Raw genomic sequence first — 20,880 nt, forward strand, 5'->3', positions numbered from 1 at the left:
TTATCCCTGATCTCAAATTTGTTATATTTCAAATTCTCAGTGGAGGCAATTCTGTTCAACCCCCTTTTAAAAACAATATTCTAACAAGGGTACAGCCGAAGAGGGAGTTGAAATAAGCGATATTATCTTGGAAAACAAATAGCGGTTGATTATTCATGGAGGAGTGTTTTCCTTGGGGAAGCTATATTAGCCATTTTTATTACATATTTAAGTGCTCTTATAGTGTATTTGCATATTGCATATTGAAACAACTTGTTTGGATAGATTAATTTTGAACTTCAGGCAAGCCTCCTTGAAGTGGATGTTTAAAGAATGTTTTCTTGTATGCTGCTCTTCCTTTTTCATAGCTTTTCGGGATGGTGTGAAATGCAATCGTAAGCATATTTATTCAGAAGTAAATGGTGTGGAATTCTGTGGCCTTTTCTCCAGCAAGTGTATTTAGAGGTTGTTGCCTTCATCCGAGATAAATTTTTTATGTTGCTGTGCAAGAATTTATGTGAATCTGTAAATGGCCCTTCAGTGTACACATGGCAGGAAAGATGCATGCACATGGATGATGAACTCTGGGGTTAATGCAGTTTCTCACATGGGAAGACAAGCATCTCGGAGGCACCATGGCTCAGTGGTAGAGCATCTGCTTTGTATGCAAAAGGTCTTGGGTTAAATCCCTGGCATTGCCAGTTAAGACAATAGGGTTCGGTAGCCTAGAGTTTACTAGGAAGGGGAAATTTAGCATTTTCTACATTTTAATGGACATCAGCTGTGTACTGGAAATCAAATAATATGAAGCCACTATATGCAGACAGCATTGGTGTATCTAGCCCATTATAATCTAGTTTGGCAGCAGTGTGGTGCAGTGGTTAAGAGTGGTGGTTTGGAGCAGTGGACTCTGATCTGAAGAACCGGGTTTCATTTCCCCCTCCTACACATGAGTGGCCGATGCTAATCTGGTGAACTGGATTTGTTTCCCCACTCCTACACATGAAGCCAGCTGGGTGACCTTGGGCTAGTCACACTCTCTCAGCCCCACCTACCTCACAAGGTGTCTGTTGTGGGGAGGGGGAAGGGAAGGTGATTGTAAGCCAGTTTGATTCTGCCTTAAGTGGTAGAGCAAGTCAGCATATAAAAACCAACTTCTCCAAGCTTTCAGACTTCTTTCTCAGCTCTGCTGCCTACAGTCCTTTTAACTGAGGATACCAAAGACTGAGTTTGTAACTCTCTGCTTGCCAAGCATGTGCACTACCACGGAACTACAACACCTCCCTTAAGTCAAACCCCGTAGTGGTGTGATAGCTACTGCAGTTGCTGAGCCGCTTCTGCATACAATATGGACAAAAATATCCATATTTTTTCATCCTGAGCCAGTTCAGACCAGATCCCAAGCCCTGGCTTATTTTAATTGTAGTTAGTTTGTGGCAGCATCAAAGAAGGCAGGAGAAGATGTGTACCCCCCCGCGCTCCAAGCTGGGCAGCAGAGGTGCTGTCCTTGGTGCTGATGGGCAGGGGCAACAGGGTGGGATGTCTCGGGCCAGCATGCACTGCTGGCAAGATGCGGTGCAAAGCAAGAGCAGGTTCTGTTAGTCTTATTAGTCAAGCTAGCGATCTTGTACTTTGCTGAAGCGACACTGAAAGACTAACAGACTCCTCTGAAGAAGACTATTGATGAAATGCGTAGGGTATTTTTTAAAATCCCCCACTCGTTTCATCAACAGGTCTCTTCAGAGGAGTCTGTTAGTCTTTCAGTAGTAATTCTTACTTGACTTGCGCCTTGGCCTTATTTTCAATCTCATAGTGACTGGTGCAGCCTTTTTAGTAGAAGAAGTTGGTTTTTATATGCTGACTTTCTCTACCACTTAAGGGAGAATCAAACCGGCTTACAATCACCTTCCCTTCCCCTCCCAACAACAGACACCCTGTGAGGTAGGTGGGGCTGAGAGAGCTCTAGCTGTGACTAACCCAAGGCCACTCAGCTGGCTTCATGTGGAGGAGTGGAGAAACCAACCCAGTTCACCAAATTAGCCTCCATTGCTCATGTGGGGGAGTGGGGAATCAAACCCGGTTCGCCAGATCAGAGTCCACTGCTCCAAACCACCGCTCTTAACCCCTACACCACACTGGCTCTCTTTTTGTTTTCTCCTTGAACCATAGTTGAGAGAAACTGTGTATCATAAACCAACTTCAGATCCTCTTTAAAGAGGGCAAGGGATGAGTTCAAATATCTGCTCACCAGAGAGGATCACAAAGTGCAGTTTGTGCATTAGGAGGTGTTTGCATCCCTTCCACTCCCTGCTAGAGTGGGACATTAAGAACAGAGAACACAGCAGGCACACCTTATGGCAGCTCTCCTTTTACTACAGCAGAGCTCTATTAGGAAAGTGGGAGGAATTCCCTTTCCTAGCATTTTGTCCTTTGGAGCTAACTGGAAGTATTAGGTGTCTTTATACAACAAGACATTCCCTTTAAATTCTAAATTTCCTCCTTGTCCGTGCTTTCTTGCATCAGCAAAGTACATATCTTTTTATGCATCTAGGGATTTTCTGGCTTTCCCCTGTCAAATACAAAGAACACATCTTTTGACATTTGCGTAGAGCGTGTGGGGTTCACCAGCGCCGGAAGGCGTAATGCTTACCACCGTCTTTTTCCAGTTTGATGAGCACGGCAGGGATTCACTTGTCCGATTCTGGTGAAACTCTGGGAAATCTGGAGAACCTTAAGTGCTGTCAGATGGAGTGACAAACTGCATCTGGTTGAATGGGTTTGGGTTATTACGCAGCCCTGTCTAAATGAAATGATGGTATTCCAGAGAGGTTCTGACAGCATGAAGGCAAAGGGACCTGTTTGAAGAACAGCTTGTCAGGTTAGTGGAAGGCTGTTGTATTTCTGTGGCTCACATCTTCATTGGCATGTTTTCTTTCCCAGGAATAAGGAAACTCTGCAAAAACCAAATATGCTTTTGTTTACATTCTTTGATTTTGCAGGGTACTTTGGGATGGCAGTTCTCTTCCATAAGTACAAATGACCACATTATACTACAGTTTTAAGGTGACTGCAGATTGCTGGTCTCAATATTAGGATTCTGATTGAAAAAGGGGGGCATCAAGGAGAGGCAAGTTTCCTGCTAGAAATACCTTTCCTTATTTTTTAAAATCTCCTGTTGTAAAAACACCCAGGGAGTAGTCTTTTGCTTTTTATTTTTTATTGTTCCAAATCCCATCCTTTGGCATCTTGTATAAACCCATATATTGGCAATATCAAAGAGTTTTATTCTGATTAAAGTTTGAAATCTGGCATGCAGTGTTAAACCAATAGATTTAAAATGTCCTTCCTTTTTTCATTGGCTTGGGTAATATAACTTTTAACAGCATTATCTTAAAATAAATAAAGCTTCTTTGGAAACTAATGAGAACTTATTTAAGCTACTAAGTATGAATGTCGGCAGCCTCTGAACAGGGTGCTGTGTTGCTTCTGAATGCTTTAGGCAAGAGGGCCTTGTTTGCATAAAAATATATAAAACAATGACATTGCTATTCATTGTTAACCGTAATTGGCAGCATGGTTCGAAATAGGTTTCTGATTTTGATTTGGAGGCAATAAACAGCGCTTGCCTGATTCATATATCACAGTAACAAACGGTAGTAGGTTCCATATCTTGGTGTTCAATTAATATTCCACTGGACCTCCAGAGATAAACATGAATGGTAAACCAGATGTAATATCCTTCTGATCAGGAATCATCCAGTCTTCCAAGTTCTGTCTCTTGCTTCCTGGAAAGGAAAACTTTTTGCACAAGTGAAAACAAATAAAATAGATTAGGAGGCGCAAGATCTCGGTGCGTCTGCACCAGGCATCATCTTTTTTAAAAAAAATAGTAATAGAAAAATACAGAAAGTAAAAGAATAAACAGAAAATATAAATAACACCGAGACTGCTACTACACATAAAATTGATCTGACATGCTTAAGGCAAGATCTCTAACAACCGCCAAGTATCCAGTCATTGATAGACCCAAGTTACAGCATTAGAAAATATATCATTTCAGGACCATTGTATCTCTGCTGTCATTTCTGTATTTGACTCCATCCCATTATACCATTAATGTCTAGATAATCTATATCCAAAGTACAATAATGCAAATGTTTTAGTTAGTTTATATCTATTATATGATCCTAAACTGCCTCTTATTTGTAATATCTTATTTGTGATATCCAGACATGATACAAAACAATCTTAATTAATCTAAAATTTCATCTCAACAAACATATTTCTCTCAGGTCCCACCTTCACAAACCAAATTTTGAGAAGAATAAATGTAGTAAGGTTTCCAGGCGCCATCTTGAATCCACTTCTCATATCAGATTCATCAGCATTCCCTGGTCCCTAGAGATTTTCTAACATACCACGTGGACAAAGAATTTGCTCCTGTGGTCTCGAAGTGCCTGAAACCCTGCCACATTTTCTTCTCTCGTGCAAATTCTAGTGGCCATTTAAGAGCTTCTCTGATAACCCCCCCTTCTCACAACTTTTCCCGGCCTTTCGAAGGATTATCACTTAATCTTTTGTCTGGAAATGAATATCACATATCTCTGGCAGTTGCCAAATGTATCTCGTCTGCACTAAAAATTTGAATGACTGCTATTAACAGTGTTTATCTAAATATCCTGTGATTCTGTGAATATTTTAACTGCACTTTTAATTTGCTATCTAAAATATATATGTAATGATTTCCCCCCAAAGCGATAAATGTTCCTTCTTTAATGTTGTATTATTTTGTCTAAACTTTTATGTGGTATATAGACTTCCTTGAATAAATGAATGAATGAATATATCACAGTAGTACAATTAGCAAGATGAGGGAATGGGGCGTGCAGTTGGAGGATTTAAGCACTCAGATCACTGCCATGTTCCTAGCAGTCGAACCATTGGCATGACTGAGACTCTTGGACCATGCCCTTCAATCAGATAGGGCTCAGATTAATAAATATTCACCCATCTTGCAATACATCAAACCTTTCCACCCTGCAGACTACCTTGGATTCCTGGAAGTATCCAAACATTGAAGGGCCTTTACTCTTGTGCGTTTCAATGCCTTACCTTCAGCTCTCCTGGAAGGCAGGTATCTTCGTACTCCCTTTCACCAACTACTATGCCCATGCAAAACAGAGAAAGTGGAAACAATAGAACATGTTCTGCTGCAATGTCCCTTCTACAACGACATAAGATCACAGTACATTCTCCCCATATTGTCATCCTTTCCTGGGAGATCAGAAGAAGTTAAAGTTTCCCTTCTCTTAGCAGACTCCTCTCAGGAGATAACCATTCAAGTAGCCAAATTCTGCCTCCGGTCTAGTGGGATTCGTAAACTGATAATTGAAAACCTTTCCCCATAGAAGATCTTTCCTCCTCTTCAAATCATCTTTCCCAGAATCATCAACTTTTTATTATTTTATTTTATTATTTTAACCTAACTTTGATTTTTATTCAGAGCTGATATTGTATCGAAATAAAACTTGATTGATTGACTGTGATGCCTGGATTGTTTATCAACAGTTCTGAAAACTTCCATGCATGCAAAGAGGTCTGAAAAGTTAACTTTTTACCCCATTAAGCTTCTAGGTCAATGCAGTCTAGCATTATGCATTAGTGTAATCCCCTGCTTCTCAGGTTTGCGTAGAGTTTTGTCAAAAGGCAAAAGAATCTTGCTTATGTGCAGAACAAAACAGGGGTCCAGTGACATCTTAAAGGTTTAAAAAAGTACTCCCAGCATAAGCTTTCATGCTCATATGCATTCAGATTTATATATTTTTTATATGTAGAGGGTGGGAAAAACCGTAAGCAATTCAGAAGCTGATTATAAACCCGCCTTCACCTGTTATAAGTCAAGCACAGTGGTTTTAAAGCCCTTTGTGGTATGCTAATAAAAGCTAATGCCTTGCTTCCTGAAAAGAATATAGGCCGTTAGTAGGAAATGAAAAGGTGTGTGTGTATGGCTAATCAAGGGAGCTAATGGAGATTCTTCCTTAGAAAATCTGGATATAAAATGGAAATCGCCTTTTGGGAGGCTTCTGGGAATTGTGAACACATTGCTCATTTTCAGGATATTTGAGAAATGTGGATTCTTCTTTTGAATTGTAATTGCTGGTACATTGTTTCTGAGTCAGGGAAAGTGAAGGTTTTTGCCATGAAAAAGAAGTATAGATACTTTGCTTAATTAGTCATATAGGTAAATGACACATACTTTCCCAACCATTGCTCAGACAGCAGTGATATTGTGTGCTCCACTTACAGCATGTGTGTGTTAACTGTGGAAAGCTACTTGTATTAGACACCAAAAAAAAAAAAAAACCCCAAATTGGTAGCTGCCTGGATTACTGGCAGCGACTTTGGTAAAGAAGTATCCTTTTTCTCTAGTCCCAAATAAACATATCGGCTCTGCGTTTTTGTTCAAGTCAGGCGCTGAATGAAAAAATGGCATCCTTAGGTTGTTGCCTTTTGATATTTCAAGTGAAATGCTAAAATTCTTTGTGATAAAGTTAGTTATTTGCTTGGGGATTGTTGAATGTGACTCATTCTGCAACAGTGTTAAAGAATTTTGTCATCATGTTAACAAATGAAGTTGTTAATACTACCCTCGTAGTATGATGAGAAACTTGAAAAAAGCAGGTGTAGCATTTTCTTGGAACTGAAGATGATTCTGAACAGCCTACTTTAATCCAGATAGCAGTGATAAATAAAGGTTTTATGTCCATAAAAATAACATCACCAAGATGTATGGAACAGACGAATAGAACACATAATACAATAGCTTTTTTATGAGTACTGCACATGAAATTAGGATGATGTCAAAAATGCTGTTCCACTATCATTAGAATTTCTTCTGCTCAAACCTGTTTGTTTACCAGCCTAGATTCCTGATTGATGCATCATTGTCATACAGGTTGAACGAGGAATTCCAAATAAACATTTTAATGGTTTTGTATGTGTGTGTGATGAACTGTTCCTTTCTCTTTCAGTTTGAAAGACATGACCCTGTAAACGGTCGGATCACGGAGCGCCAGTTTGGCAGCATGTTGCTGGCTTACAGCGGAGTGCAATCCAAAAAGCTCACCCTCATGCTGAAGCAACTCAAGAAGCATTTCCAAGATGGAGAGGTTAGTGGCCTTGAGACAGTGTGAAACGGAGAGAGGCTGTTACGATTTCGCTGCAATCATTATGTTTGGCTGGACTATAAAGTGATGGTTATAGAAGGGCTCGTTAGGGTTGCCAGGTCCCGCCACCAGTGGGAGAATTTTGGGGCGGAGCCTGAGGAGGGGAGGGACTTCAATGCCATAGAGTCCAATTGCCAAAGCAGCCATTTTTTCCAGGTGAACTGACCTCTGTCAGCTGGAGATCATTTGTTAAAACAGGAGATCTCCAGCCACCGCCTGGATGTTGGCAACCCTAGGGTTTGTCCTCTGCATTACTGTCACTTGGGGATTTGTGAAACTGACCTTACGTACAGTTTAGAAGATGCATTACTACAGACAGTTATAAGCATTAACGGTTTGTGCTTATGGTAGCCTGCTCTCTGGGTCTTTTTTAAAAAAAATAAATAAACCAAAGAAAGATGTATTACCCCACTGTTGTGACCTTGGCTTAATTGTCCATTATGGCTGGATAATTTATCATTATACTATGAACTCAGGTGAAGAAAGATAAATTATGGAAACTAGGCGCATAATTTTAAAGGGGGAAAGAGGTTGCTGCTGCTGCAGTACTTAATGCATAGTAAGAGGCCTTGAATGAAACACTGGTAGTGGAAGGACATCTTTTGATCTGCTAAGGAAAGTAAGAATTTGTAACAATTTCACATCTGTTCCTTTTGAAGATGGATAGCACTCCTTTTTCTGATTAGCTATTATCTGAACATAGCCATTAAACCCAATTGAGAACCAATGAAGGAATTCTGTTTCTAGAATTAGTAAGCGTGACTTCTGGCCAACGATACCTCATTTCTTTAAGTGCTTGAATCCAGCTTTGAGCAGATAGATCCCTAGAGCGCCCCCTCCTGGTCTGGTAGTGTCAGATCTGCTTGTGAATTCCAGCTCAACAGCTTCTCACTGGAGTCTCTATGGCTGCAGCATAATTCATATGTGGACTTGACACTCTCAAACTGGGGCTCAGTAGGACCTGGGAGTGATATCAGTGAAATTGTCCAGAGATTTAAATGCACAGTTTTATTTTGCCAACTCAAAACCAGCTGGGAATAGTCTGTTCCCACTCTGATTTCTGGATGGTTTCGGGTTTTTTTTTACTGATCTGGTTTGGCCCTACACAGGAGTGGGGCACACCTGGATTGCTGGTTTCATTTTGTGACGTTGTCTCCCTGCCCCCTTCCCTCTGTTTTCACTCACGGGTGTGTTTGTGCCTGTCTGCTGCGCGAAGCACTTCATGCATCTGAGGGAGGGAGTTCTGTCCCGCAAAAGTTTATTGTTAAGGCCCAGCACAGTTTCCAATACATTCAAAATGAGAATTCCAAGTCAGGAGTAATAGCAATGCGGATAGGCCAGTAATAAATAATATATGGAGACAGAATTGTCAGCTGAACAAATGAATGGAGTTTGTTGTAATAAATTAGTGGGAACAGAAATTACAATATTCTTCAGCTAAGAAACCCACCCTTGCGTGGTTACTGAGGAATCAGCCCAGCTGTGAGCATTTGGCCTTCCTGCCAGGTAATATTTATTTATTTGCTTCGTACCCCTCCCTTTCTCCGCAATGAGAACCCAGAAGAACTTACTTTGTTCTCTGTTTTATCCTCACAAGAACCCTGTGAGGGAGGTTAGGCTGAACGTGTGACTGGCCCAAAGTCACCCAGCAAGCTTCTATGGCTGGGTGGGCATTCAAACCTGGGTCTCACGGATCCTAGTCTGACACTCCAGCCACACTGTGTAAAGGGTGGGATCCTTATCATCATCTTTGTCTAACTTCCTGACATCCAATAACTATTATTTTTTTCAAAAAGTTATCTATATGTAGATCCTTTGGCTGTGCTAAGGTGTATGGATGTAAAATTTTATTTGATCTAGAAGTCAGTCACTTCCCTGTTTTAATGCCAGCTTCATAGAGTTTTTGTTAAACATGAAACATCCTTGTATATTCTTGCAATACCTACCGTATTTTGTCTAATTTCCATCTTTTTTTAATGCTGCGCTGCTAGCTTTCTGGCTTTTTCAATACATTCTATTTTTTCTTTCCTCATCTGCTTTGAAAAGCAGAACACCCGATTTCTATTCCCCATATGAAAGTTTTGCTAGCTTCCCATACAGAAAGTCTGAGGTTCTATTATCCATCTTTATTTAAAAATACATTTCTAACTCATTTTGAATTTTTCTTTTCACCTCTGAATTTAAGAAAATATCATTGCTCATTCTCCAAACACCATTAGATACTTTTTTACTACTTAAGTTTAAAGAAACTGAAGACTGATCAGTGTAGACAACTGATCCAAGGTTAGTTCCCTTAACTCAATCTTCAGCTGGCCAGGCCTAAAAATGAGCAAATTAGCCATGTTTGGTTCTTTCTGCAGGTTCAGGACAACCTGACTTCTCATGATGCTCACAACATCAGTCTCAGCTTGCCATATCTGCACCACACATTAAATCGTCCCTCTAGATGATGATGCAGGTTTAATTCTGAAAATGGTAGTGCAGAAAATGCTAGCTCAGAAGAACAACTCAGATCACTCAAGTAAGTGAGCCGTACCACCCATAAGAGGCAGCAAAAATCAGATGACCCCTGGCAAGCTTGATGATGAGAGGGGACATGATTGCTTTCTTTAAATATTGGAAAGGCTGTCACAGAGGAGGTCAGGGAATTGTTCCTGTTGGTAGCAGAGGATAGGACTCGCAATAATGGGTTTGAATTGCTGGCGGAAAGGTACCAGCTGGATATTAAGGGGGGGGGGAATTATAGTAAGAATTGTTCAGCAGTGGAATCAGCTGCCTAGGGAGGTGGTGAGCTCCCCCTCACTGGCAGTCTTCAAGCAGCAGCTGGACAAACACTTTGTCAGGGATGCTCTAGGCTGATCCTACCTTGAGCAGGGTGTTGGACTAGATGGCCTGAATGGCCCCTTCCAACTCTATGATTCTATGTAATGTTGGTATAATTGAAATATAGGCTTCTGGCTACACGTTGGAATAAATGTTGCTAGTCTTGAAGGTGCCATTGGAATTCTTCATTATTATGGCTCCGTGGCCATCAATGACTCTGGCCAGCAAAAGCTGTGGACTAACACAGAGATTAGCCAAATGGCTCTGGTGTCATCCCGTGAAGATTGTGGAGGCAGACGATGCTTGAAATGTATGCTTCCTGGCAGTTCCAAGCATGAACTTTTGTTTTTGTAAGGAAACCCACAAAGCATAAGTGTAATTCACTGCAGTGGGGCTAACCAACCTGACCCCTTTGGAAGAATCTCTTCGAGCCAGGGATGATTTCAGTTCTTCAGGAGATCAATTTAGCTCTATGGCGCCAATGACATATTTCACTAGTAATGCTCTGGTTGCCAACTCTGTGTTGGAATGGTGATTCATTAATAGTTTGTAGGAAAGACGGCCTCCTCCGGAGCAACCTGGTCACGGTATTTTCAGAATTGGCAGAGGCCCTGTGTCCTTTTGCTGCGGAAGCATGTGTGATCTCATTCATTATCAGCTAATGTCTTCTCCACTAGTAAATCTCCTAATACGGTCTGCTTGCTTGCTTTGCATTAGAAGGGGCTCTTCATTGTACTTACCCTGAAAAGGGTTTTAATCCTTGGGACAATTGCTTACATAGCAAAAAATACAGTTCTCACTTTGTTGCAATTTAACTTTTCTTTTTACTGCTGCTTTTACATATCTGATATTTTGGTGTCTGGCATGCTCATCTGGGCTCCTCAGGTCCATTTGCTAGGGTTAGGAGGATAGAAGCCAGTCCCTAGAATATGTGGTGCCTCCCAGGCACACATGCTCCCCACCTTGCATGTGAATGTTCTCTGTCTTTAGTGTGGTTAGAGTGTTAGATTAGGATCTGGGGACCCAGGTTTGAATCTCCACTCTGTCATGGAAGCTTGCTGTCACACTCTGTCTTAGCCACAAGGTTGTTGTGAGGATAAAATTGAGGATAAGAGAACAGCATAGAGAGAAGAGAACAACCTCAGCCAATGTGGTGTAGAGTTAAGAGCAGTGGAGGCTAATCTGGTGAATTGGGTTGGTTTTCCTATTCCTACGCATGAAGCCAGCTGGGTGACCTTGGGCAAGTCACTCTCAGCCCCACCTACCTCACAAGGTGTCTGATGTGGTGGGGGGCAGGGAAGGTGATTGCAATCCGCTTCGACACTCTTTAAAGGCAGCAAAAAAGTGGGGGGTAAAACCAACTCTTCTTCATGAAGGCTACATAGTCCTTGTCTGTTAGAGATGTGAAGGACTGGGAGGAAAAATTCAGGAACAGATTTCCTGTGAATTATTTTATCTTTTGGAATAAAGGGAAGTTATGTGGAATGTGTGGTACGAAGGTTTTTTACATAAGACAGGCTGCAGAGAACAATAATTCTTGTGTATATTGTAGAGCTATTAAACATATTTTCCAGCATATGTTTATTCTTTAAATGTTGACTAATCTTTGTCCACAAATAATATACTATAATGTGTGTGATGATGATTCACTGTTGAAAAGTTGAATGTTTTCAGTGCTATAAAGCTTAACTCAGTACCCAGATATCCTTTTTATGACTGAGTGAGACTTTCTGTCCAAATACTGCCACTTATCCTTACCATAGAATTTGATTTTTATTTTCAACTTTTACTTTTTGTCTCTCAGATGGCAAAAACTAAGTTACATGTGCCGTTAGCATAGTTTGCAGCACTTTGCAGCTCTTTATAATGGGTTTTAGACCCATTTCAGTCTGACTTCCACCCTGGTCATGGGGTAGAGACGGCTCTGGTCACCCTCACATATGACCTCCTATGACAGCTGGATCGTGGCAGGTTGGGGCTGCTGATTCTTCTAGAACTGTCAGCAGCCTTCGACATGGTCAATCACGATCTTCTCGACCACCACCTCGCCAACACTGGGATCTGCGGTTCAGCCCTTCAACAGCTGCACTCCTTCCTCCAGTGTCGGGGACAGAGAGCAGCGCTTGGGGAAGAGGAACCTCAGTGGCACCCTTTGGTGAGCCGGAAGGAGCAATCCTCTCCCCTGTGTTGTTTAACATCTATATGCAACCCCTCACCCAGCTTGTCGAGAGTTCCAGGCTGCAATTTCATCAGTACGCTGATGATACCCAGCTTTACCTGTTGGTGGACGGCCATCCGGACTCTGCTCCGGACACACTGGCCAGGTGCTTGGGTGCTGTGACTGATTGGTTGAAGAAGAGCCGGCTGAAATTAAATCTATCAAAAGCAGAAGTATCTATCAAAAACGGAAGTCTTGTGGCTCAGCCAGGGCAGCCCTGGGGTGGGGTGCTGACTCCCAGCTGTTGATGGCATGTAGCTAACACCTTTGCCCGCCGTCAGGAGCCTGGCCATGACTCTTGATGCCTCCTTGTCAATGGAGGCTCAGGTCACAGCCTTGGCCCGGACGGCTTTTTTCCTTCTCCGCCGGGCCCGGCAATTGGTGGCAATCCCGCCCGGACATAGCCACTGTGATCTATGCAGCGGTCACTTCTAGGCTAGATTACTGCAACTCGCTCTAAGTAGGGCTGCCCTCAAGACTGACCTGGAAACTCCAGCTGGTACAGCACACCGCAGCAAAGCTCCTTATGGGGGCTCCGCTGTGATCCCATGTTCAGCTAGTGCTCCTCCAACTGCACTGGCCCCAGCTGAGTACTGGATCAGTTTCAAGGTGCTGATTTTGACCTTTAAAGCCTTGCATAGTCTGGGACCTTCATATCTACGAGACCGCCTCTCCTTGCTGGACTTGCTGGGCCTTGGTCCGATCCAGTGTGGCTTTTCTTGTGTTCTTACGTCCTCTGAAACAGCTGCGGCATGGGAAGATAAATGCTTCACCAGATCAGGCCACCTGCCTGGGTCCAAAGCAATCCCCTGTGACGCTGCTGGTGCCACCGGGGCTCAGCTTGGACCCTCAGCAGGTGGCATCTACTGCCTTAACTCTGGCAAGTTTTTTCCCCTTGCTGGAGGAAAAGAGAAAAGAAATCCGATGCCCAGAGCCAGGTTTTTCACTTGACGTTTTAAAGATGACCGTCCTGCCAGTCTGTTAAATTACTTTAGACTTTAATGAATAGGTCCACTACAGCTCTTCATCAACGCCAAGGTTTTAGAAATGGGGGAATAATTCAAATGTGCCTCCTTTGCAAGAAATCTCTTATAAATGGCATGAGGCTGCAGAGCCATGAAAATCTCAAGGTGTTTCTTTCCTCTTGGATGAGACCACTTCATTAGTAACCTCGGGAACAAATTGGGGTTGTTGTGTTTTTGTTTTGTTTTTGAAATGGACTTGAGCAGAGATAAAAGGCTGCAAAGGGGGCAATTAGCATTTACAGTGGCACAGCAATGGGTGGGAGGTTTGTAGGTAAATGGAAGGGTGCTTAACCCATTCCACTGGCACCACCTTTCCTCTCAAATCTCTGCCCCCAGCCACTTCTCCCCCCCATCCTACCCCGCAGTCCTATGAACTGTGTGACAGGGAGAGAGGAGGTATTCAGCTGGCTGCACCCCAAGTTGTGCAGTTGGCTGCACCCAGGTGTGGCATGGGCCTACTAGTGGAAAGCAATGGGAGGGGGGAGTTAAGCAGCCTCCATTTGCATTCTGGGAATTCTGTAGTTCTCGCTGTCTAATTTTGCCTTATTCCTCCCCTTGTGCTTCAGTATATCACCCATATACCACTTGGAACCCATTCATAAACTCATAGAGTTGGAAAGGGCTTATAGAAGAAGAAGGGGTTGGTTTTTATATGCCGACTTTCTCTACCTTTTAAGGAGAATCAAACCGTCTTACTATTTCCTTCCCTTCCTGTCCCCACAACAGACACCTTGTGAGGTAGGTGGGGCTGAGAGAGCTCTAAGAGAACTGTGGCTAGCCCAAGGTTATTCAGCTGGCTTAACGTGGAGGAGTGGCGAAACCAACCCAGTTCACCAGATTAGCCTCCGCCGCTCCTAACCACTACGCCACACTGGCTCTCCCTAGGCCATCTAGTGTAGTTTTTCCTTCATGCAGTAAATCCAAGCGAGAATATTGGCAGATGGGGCTCCATCTACTGCTCGAGAGCTTCCGGTAAGGGAGACTCCCCCCCACCAACACTTGTTTTTCTCCTCCTCTTCACCTGTTAAGCTCGGTTGGCTTGGAACTGCCTCAATGTCTACAGCCAGTTCCCTCCTATGAAAATTCATCTTCTAATAAACTAGTTAGCAGCTCCCTGTTTTGTTTTATTTAAACTGCCACAGATTAGCAGCACTCCTCTTCTGAAATAATATAGTGAGGGTGGCACTGGCAGAAGTAAATGTTTATTGCTTTGGATTCTGGGACTTGTGCCTATTAAATCACAGTCTTATTTATCATCTCTAAAGCTGTGGATGAAACAACCTGACACCACTGAAATTAACCTAACAGAAACAACTACAGTGTATCACCGGAGTTATGACAAAGTGGGTACAGGAAGTCTTCTAAAATAATACCTCTCAGTGCACGAACCTGTGTACAGCTCTGATACTTTACGGAACAAAATAATACTCACTTAAATCATTCTGCCTACGATTGAATACACAGAGCTATTTTGCTTTCTTTGTGTTGGGTTTCGGTACCAAGCACACAGTAGGCTTCAGGGGACTGTCACAAGGATCTTCTCTTCCTGTTGATTCCATAATCTTGCCTTGAAGCATCCTGTTTCTTATCTATAGCTGACCAGATCTGCAGGGAGGAAGAAACCAGCTTCCTTTCCCATCTCCTTCCCCACCAAGCAAAAGTTAAGAGTCATTGTGTTAAAGCTCTAGCGGGGGCTGGAGATGGTCCCTTCCGTTGATCTCCAGAAAGTGACGTTTGTTATGAACGAGAGCAGAGAAGATGGTTTCATCTTAGGAAGGGCTAACGTTTATGGTGGTGAGCTAATGGGATGGAGACAGCTAGGCTGGGAAGCTCTCATTGGCCCCCAGAAAAATATATTGTCACTTCCTGGGGTGAAAATAATTAATCTTTCTGATGTCAGCAACATCAGTCCATTATGGGCTGCTACATTCTTGTCGGCTCCTGGGTCTAGGAGCTGGGTTGACCCAGCACTTCCAACGCATCTGTACTGATTAGCAGGCTACCGGAGTCGGGTTGCAGCGTCTTGGAAGCAGAGAGCAAGAATGCTTCCGGGAGAAAGAGTTTTTTTTATTCCTGGTGTTAATTGCCAGAGGTTCAGCACGCACTATTAATCCAACTAAGGTCAGAGTTTCAGTTTCAGGCAGCAGAATGGCCCCAGCAACACCACCCCTGAAGCCAGCACCACAACCAGGGTGTCGCTGTAGTTGCGGGACAGGTAGGTACCGATTCCCCCGAGAGCCTTTTATCCTTTGCTCCCACTGCTTTAGTCAACATCCTGCAACAACTCGTCTCCACTATTAGAAAACGGCTGCTTTCGGCTTTGGAGGTGAGCGCTGCACCTTCCCTCTCGCAGTAATGTAATCTCCTCATACGTCGCTCCAAAGGTGTAGGTGAGCTGGGAGGGCTGGGCACTCCTGCTTGCCCTTCGTCTGCAGGCTCAGGGCTGGGGCCCGGGCACGACTCGTCTGCTGACTCAGGACTGGGGGGAGGGCATGCTTCCTCGCCCAGCTCTGTCTAAGCCTCAGTCACTTGCTGGCCGCCTTCTGTTGGTTCTGGGCTGGCTACACAGGGCCCCTCTTCCTCTGATGAGTCCTCACCGCCATCCAGTCCTGACTGACCCAAGACACATCTAGAGAGGGGAAACCGAAAAGGAGCTGTTTGCTTTGTGTGTGAGAGAGAGAGTGCCAGGGAACTTTCTCCACACGTAGACACCTGTTTTAGGGTTGGCAACTCCAGGTTGGGAAATCTCTGGAGATTTGAGGGTGAAACTTGGAGAGGTTGGGGGATTGGGGAGGAGAGTTCACCTTCCAAAGCAGTCATTTTCTCCAGGGGAGCTGATCTTTGTGGCCTGGAGAACAGCTATAATTCTGGGAGAACTCCAGGCCCCGCCTGGAGGTTGGCGGCCCTAACCCATTTGCTCTAGTCCACAGTATGGGGTGGGGAGAGAAGGTAAATGCCAGGTAGCTCTGGTTTTCAAATTAGGCTGGAAAGCCTTCTCTCTTTTATTTTTCCTTAGAACCTGCACCCTAATCCTGTATCCTGTATATCTTCAAGAGATGTTAATGGCGGAATAAATCTTTGTGTTCTTTATGGAAAAAAGAGACTGCATTGATTCCTGCTTATGAGCCTTGTCGTGCCCATGTTATCAAACTGGCCTGTTTGATGTTTCTCTTGGCATGAGAAGGGTGTGACTACCAGAGAAGAAGCCCCCCTCCCAAGTTCTTTGGGGAGCAGCGAGGGATTCTCACAGGCCAGGTTGGGTTTCCCTCAGACAAAACAAACCCTGTCCCCTAGCCTCTGGGCTGCTCGCTGGCTAGCTGCAAGTGCAGAGAGTGAGAGGAGCCCAGGAGGGATTGTTATGTGGTCCAGATTGTTACGGCGTTAAAGCCACTCATCCATCTCGCAGCATAACACTGCAGTAAATTGATGCCAGTGAAGTTTTGTGACCAGCCAAAGCAAGAGAAAAGGAGAATTCTTGGGAAGAAATGCTGAGGTTAAAGATCTTCCTTTTGCAGCTCGCTAGATTATCTTTATGGTAGTATTCACCTCTTCATCCAGACCATTGATTTCCTCTGATTTAGATGCACCTCTTTGAGTCAAGAAGGGTCATTTAGTCTATCCCTCCAGCTTATGTGGCTGGGTGGGCATTCAAACCTGGATCTCACGGATCCTAGTCTGACACTCTAGGCACACTGTGCAAAGGGCCTTATCAATCTTGGTATAATTTATTGTCATCCAGTAACTATTCTTTTTTTCAAACAGTTATCTATATGTAGATCGTTTGGCTGTGCTAAGGTATACAGATATAAGATTTTATATGATTTAGAAGTTAGTCACTTCCCTGTTTTAATGCCAGCTTCAAAATGCTTTTGTTGTACGTGTAACATCCTTGTATATTCTTGCAATATCTATTTTGTCTAATTTCCATCTTTTTTTAATGCTGCGCTGCTAGCTTTCTGGCTTTTTCAATACATTCTATTTTTACTTTCTCGTCTGCTTTGGAAAGCAGAATACCTGATCTCTTTGCCCCATATGAAAGCTTTACTAACTTCCCATACAGAAAGTCTGAGGTTCTATTATCCATATTTATTTAAAATACATTTCTAATTCATTTTGAATTTTTCTTTTCACCTCTGAATTTAAGAAAATATCATTGCGCATTCTCCAAGTACCATTAGATACTTTTTGGGAGTGGGGCTAACCAACCTGACCCCTCTTGGCATGAGAGGGCTGTGACTCAGGAGGGGGTGGTTGTGACTACCAAAGAAGAAGCCCCCCTCCCAAGTTCTTTGGGGAGCAGTGAGGGATTCTCACAGGGCAGGTTGGGTTTCCCTCGGATAAGACAAATCCCCCCCTAGCCTCTGGGTAGGGGTTCATCTCCCACGTCTGCTCACTGGCTAGCTGCAAGTACCTTTTCCATTTGAAACGTGCCATGCTTTTAATGGGTCAAATGTATCCAGGTAACTTTTTCTAAAGGAAAAAATTGCATGTGAGAAATTAAACTTTAATTTGAAATCCATTCAAGGGGAGGCTGTTCCACACCTCATTCCCCACAGCTCTGATGGAGCAATAAATTTTATTAGAAATGTCATGTCTCTACTTTTTTTTTTAACGAGATTCTTTATTTGTGCTATTGATTGGGGGATATTTGCTTGAAGCACTCCTCAACCACCACCACCCCAATAGCTGGACAGTGTCTTCTTTATTTCAATGGTTTTCTCATTCCTTCTTTGCCTCTTGGGGCCCTCCTTGGCTTCCTGTGAAAGCAAAGCTCCAGCAGATTACAAAGGACTCCCCTGAGTTGCTGTTTGCCCTCCTGGGGGAGGTGTACAGGCCACCCACCCGTGCTGCCACAGTTACTTACCAATAAAGACCCATTGGGAGAACCATTCAGAAAATCTCTCAGTATCTTGTCTAGGCTGCCCTTGGTTTGCACACCTCTAATCTTCTCCCTTGAACTTGCTAATGAAATTGATTTTACAACAATATGCTGTATGACCTTCAATATAAAAAGAGAGTTTCATTTTAAATGGTATATCGTTAGATCAGAATGAACTTGTAGACTTCCCCCCCCAATTACGTAGCCCATTGACTTCTAAGCAAGAGATCATTAACAGGTCTTTGAAAAATAAGGTTTTTTATTTACCAAATCATTTCTTTGGTGTGTAAAAAGGGTTTTGCAGGTTATTAGTGTGGTGGGGTGAGGGGGTGTTAATGTTACCTTCAGTACGACTGCCTCTGGCCCTAAATGTACTTAATGCTATGGGCAAGTATCAGGCCATGTAATAGCAGATTTTGCAATTAATATGAAAATGTAAAATGACATGCTCTTTTTGCCATTCAGTGTTTCCACTTACCACTCCATTTCCACTATTTTGACACTTGCTGCCGGAGAGGGATTTCAGCAAATGAGTTTTGATCTGTATATTGATTTTTGTGCGAAAGAGATCAAATGCACAGAGAACAGCAAAATTATGAGCGATGGGAGCCTTTTCTTCCAACTTACTATGCCATGTCTATGTGGAGGCATGCATAAATCTGTGGGCTTTGTTATGCAATTATTTGTCTTTTGTGTTCTTCTCCAAGTATCCGATTTAAGGCTGTGATAAGAACCAGGCATATTTCATGTATGTTCAGTGCTTAACTTGTCCATGGTAGGATAGTGTTGCAAATGAAAATCAGACCCCAGGTAGAGCAGGTGAATACTGGCGAATGAACCAGTCAAAACGAGGGTAGAGAAGCGAAGGGTTAGATGGTGCAGACCTGCCACCACCAGGGGAGGCTGCTTTGGATGGAGGAAAGGGCATCTCTAGCGGAGAAGTTCCCCAGGATCTAACCTATAATGCTTACAACCACACATTCTTCCTCAGAGGTCATAGAATCATAGCATTGGAAGGGGCCATATAGACCATCTAGTCCAACCCCCTTCTTAATGCAGGATCAGCCTAGAGCATCCCTGACAAGTGATTGTCCAGCCTCTGTTTAAAGACTGCCAGTGAGGGGGAGCTCGCCCCCTTCCTAGGAAGTTGATTCCACTGTTTTGGTTTTTACCTTTTTGGGGGGGGGGGGGGAATCCTCAGCCTTGCTTCTGCTTGAGCTGTTCCATACTCATTGTGATTGTGGACCTCTACTTCATAGCCCAGGCTAGCCCAATCTCGTCAGATCTCAGAAGCTAAGCAGGGTTGGTCCTGGTCAGTATGTGGATGGGAGACCACCAAGAAATACCAGGGTCACTGTGCAGAGGCATGCAATGGCAAACCACCTCTGAACATCTCTGGGCCTTGAAAACCGTATGGCGTCATCGTAAGTCGGCTGCGACTCGACAGCAAAAAACCAAAGCACCTGCAGAGCACATTCCTCTAGCTCAGGGGTGGGGAATGTCAAGCCCGGGGGCTGTTTAAGGCCCGCAAAGTCATTTGGTCTGGTCCTTCGTGGGTCCTGGCAGATCTCTAGTTCAGAAGGATCTAAGACTGGGGATGCTCCCGAAGACCGGTATAGCCACCATTCGAGGTGGATGTGAGTTTGTTTTGCTGAGAAAAGGAACCTTTTTTCCCCTTTGCAAAGGAGTCATTAGCTATGGAGCTGCTAGGACTGCCCAAGAAACTGTGTTAACCCTTTCCCACCTGGGCCGTGGAGAAATGTATTCCCTCTGTACTACAAGAGGGCTGGGGGCGGAAGTGGAGACAATGGAAGGGTTAAAGGGGGCAGAGCCGGAATGCATGGGGGGGGGAGAGTTCTTAGCCAGTGTATCCTCATTTCACCCCTGCAGGCAGCTGCCTGCTTGGGGCTTGGTCGGCTAATTTTTAAGTTGATAATTTTGTATGGCCCGCGAATGATGTTAGAAATATCCAAATGGCCCTTGGTGGGGAAAAAGTTTCCCCACCTCCAAGTGCTTGTTGGCTCCTTGAGACACTGGTCTTGTGTGAGCTCAGAAAGTGAGCGTTACCATCTAAGTAGTCCGTTGACTTGAACTGCTGTTCCCCACCTCCCCATTTTGGTTGTTCCTGGGTGACCCTGTGAGCGGGGAAAACTGACTGTTCTTTTTGAACAAGGCTGAAGCAGGTGGTTTGCTTATTGTAAAAATAGTGGTAGCAGATGGAATGTATAGGCAGGCGTGCAAGTGAATCTCAAGCCCAAATGTAAATATTCCGATGGCTTATTTAAAATAGACCATACAAGACTGCACATAACTTTTTTTTCTTGGTTATTTGAGTTTCCTGTAAGATTTCTTTGTTTTAGTCCTAAACTGAAGGCATTTTGTATTCCATTACAGGGCCTGACATTTGAGGAAGTAGAGAACTTCTTCACATTCCTGAAAAATATCAATGATGTGGATACAGCTTTAAGTTTTTATCACATGGCTGGAGCCTCTCTTGATAAAGGTACTGAACAGTGCATGCATTTAATGCTATATTGTACTTTTTTTTTTTAAAGGCAAGGGCCATTCATATGAATCTCGCATGTCTGCTTTAGCTAGGTTTGCCAGATCCAGGTTGGGAAATACCTGGAATTTTGGGGGCAGAGCCCTAGGAGGGTGGGGTTTGGGGAGGGGAGGGACTTCAATGCCCTGGTGGGGTTGATTTGCCAGAATTATGTCATAACTGTTTTT

At 43.6% G+C, this 20,880-nt stretch overlaps 1 protein-coding gene across 1 annotated transcript in view; it reads left to right on the forward strand.

Moving 5' to 3' along the window:
* The window catches only part of MICU1 (mitochondrial calcium uptake 1), a 161,956-nt gene that overhangs the window by 106,748 nt on the left and 34,328 nt on the right, over positions 1-20,880 (forward strand). The window contains exons 8-9 of the mRNA XM_056849440.1: positions 7,011-7,148; positions 20,545-20,653. Coding sequence (XP_056705418.1) covers positions 7,011-7,148; positions 20,545-20,653 — 247 coding nt within the window. The remainder of the gene's footprint in view (positions 1-7,010; positions 7,149-20,544; positions 20,654-20,880) is intronic.

This window comes from Euleptes europaea, chromosome 5 (assembly GCF_029931775.1).
Source record: "Euleptes europaea isolate rEulEur1 chromosome 5, rEulEur1.hap1, whole genome shotgun sequence".
NCBI classification, from domain to species: Eukaryota; Metazoa; Chordata; class Lepidosauria; order Squamata; family Sphaerodactylidae; genus Euleptes; species Euleptes europaea.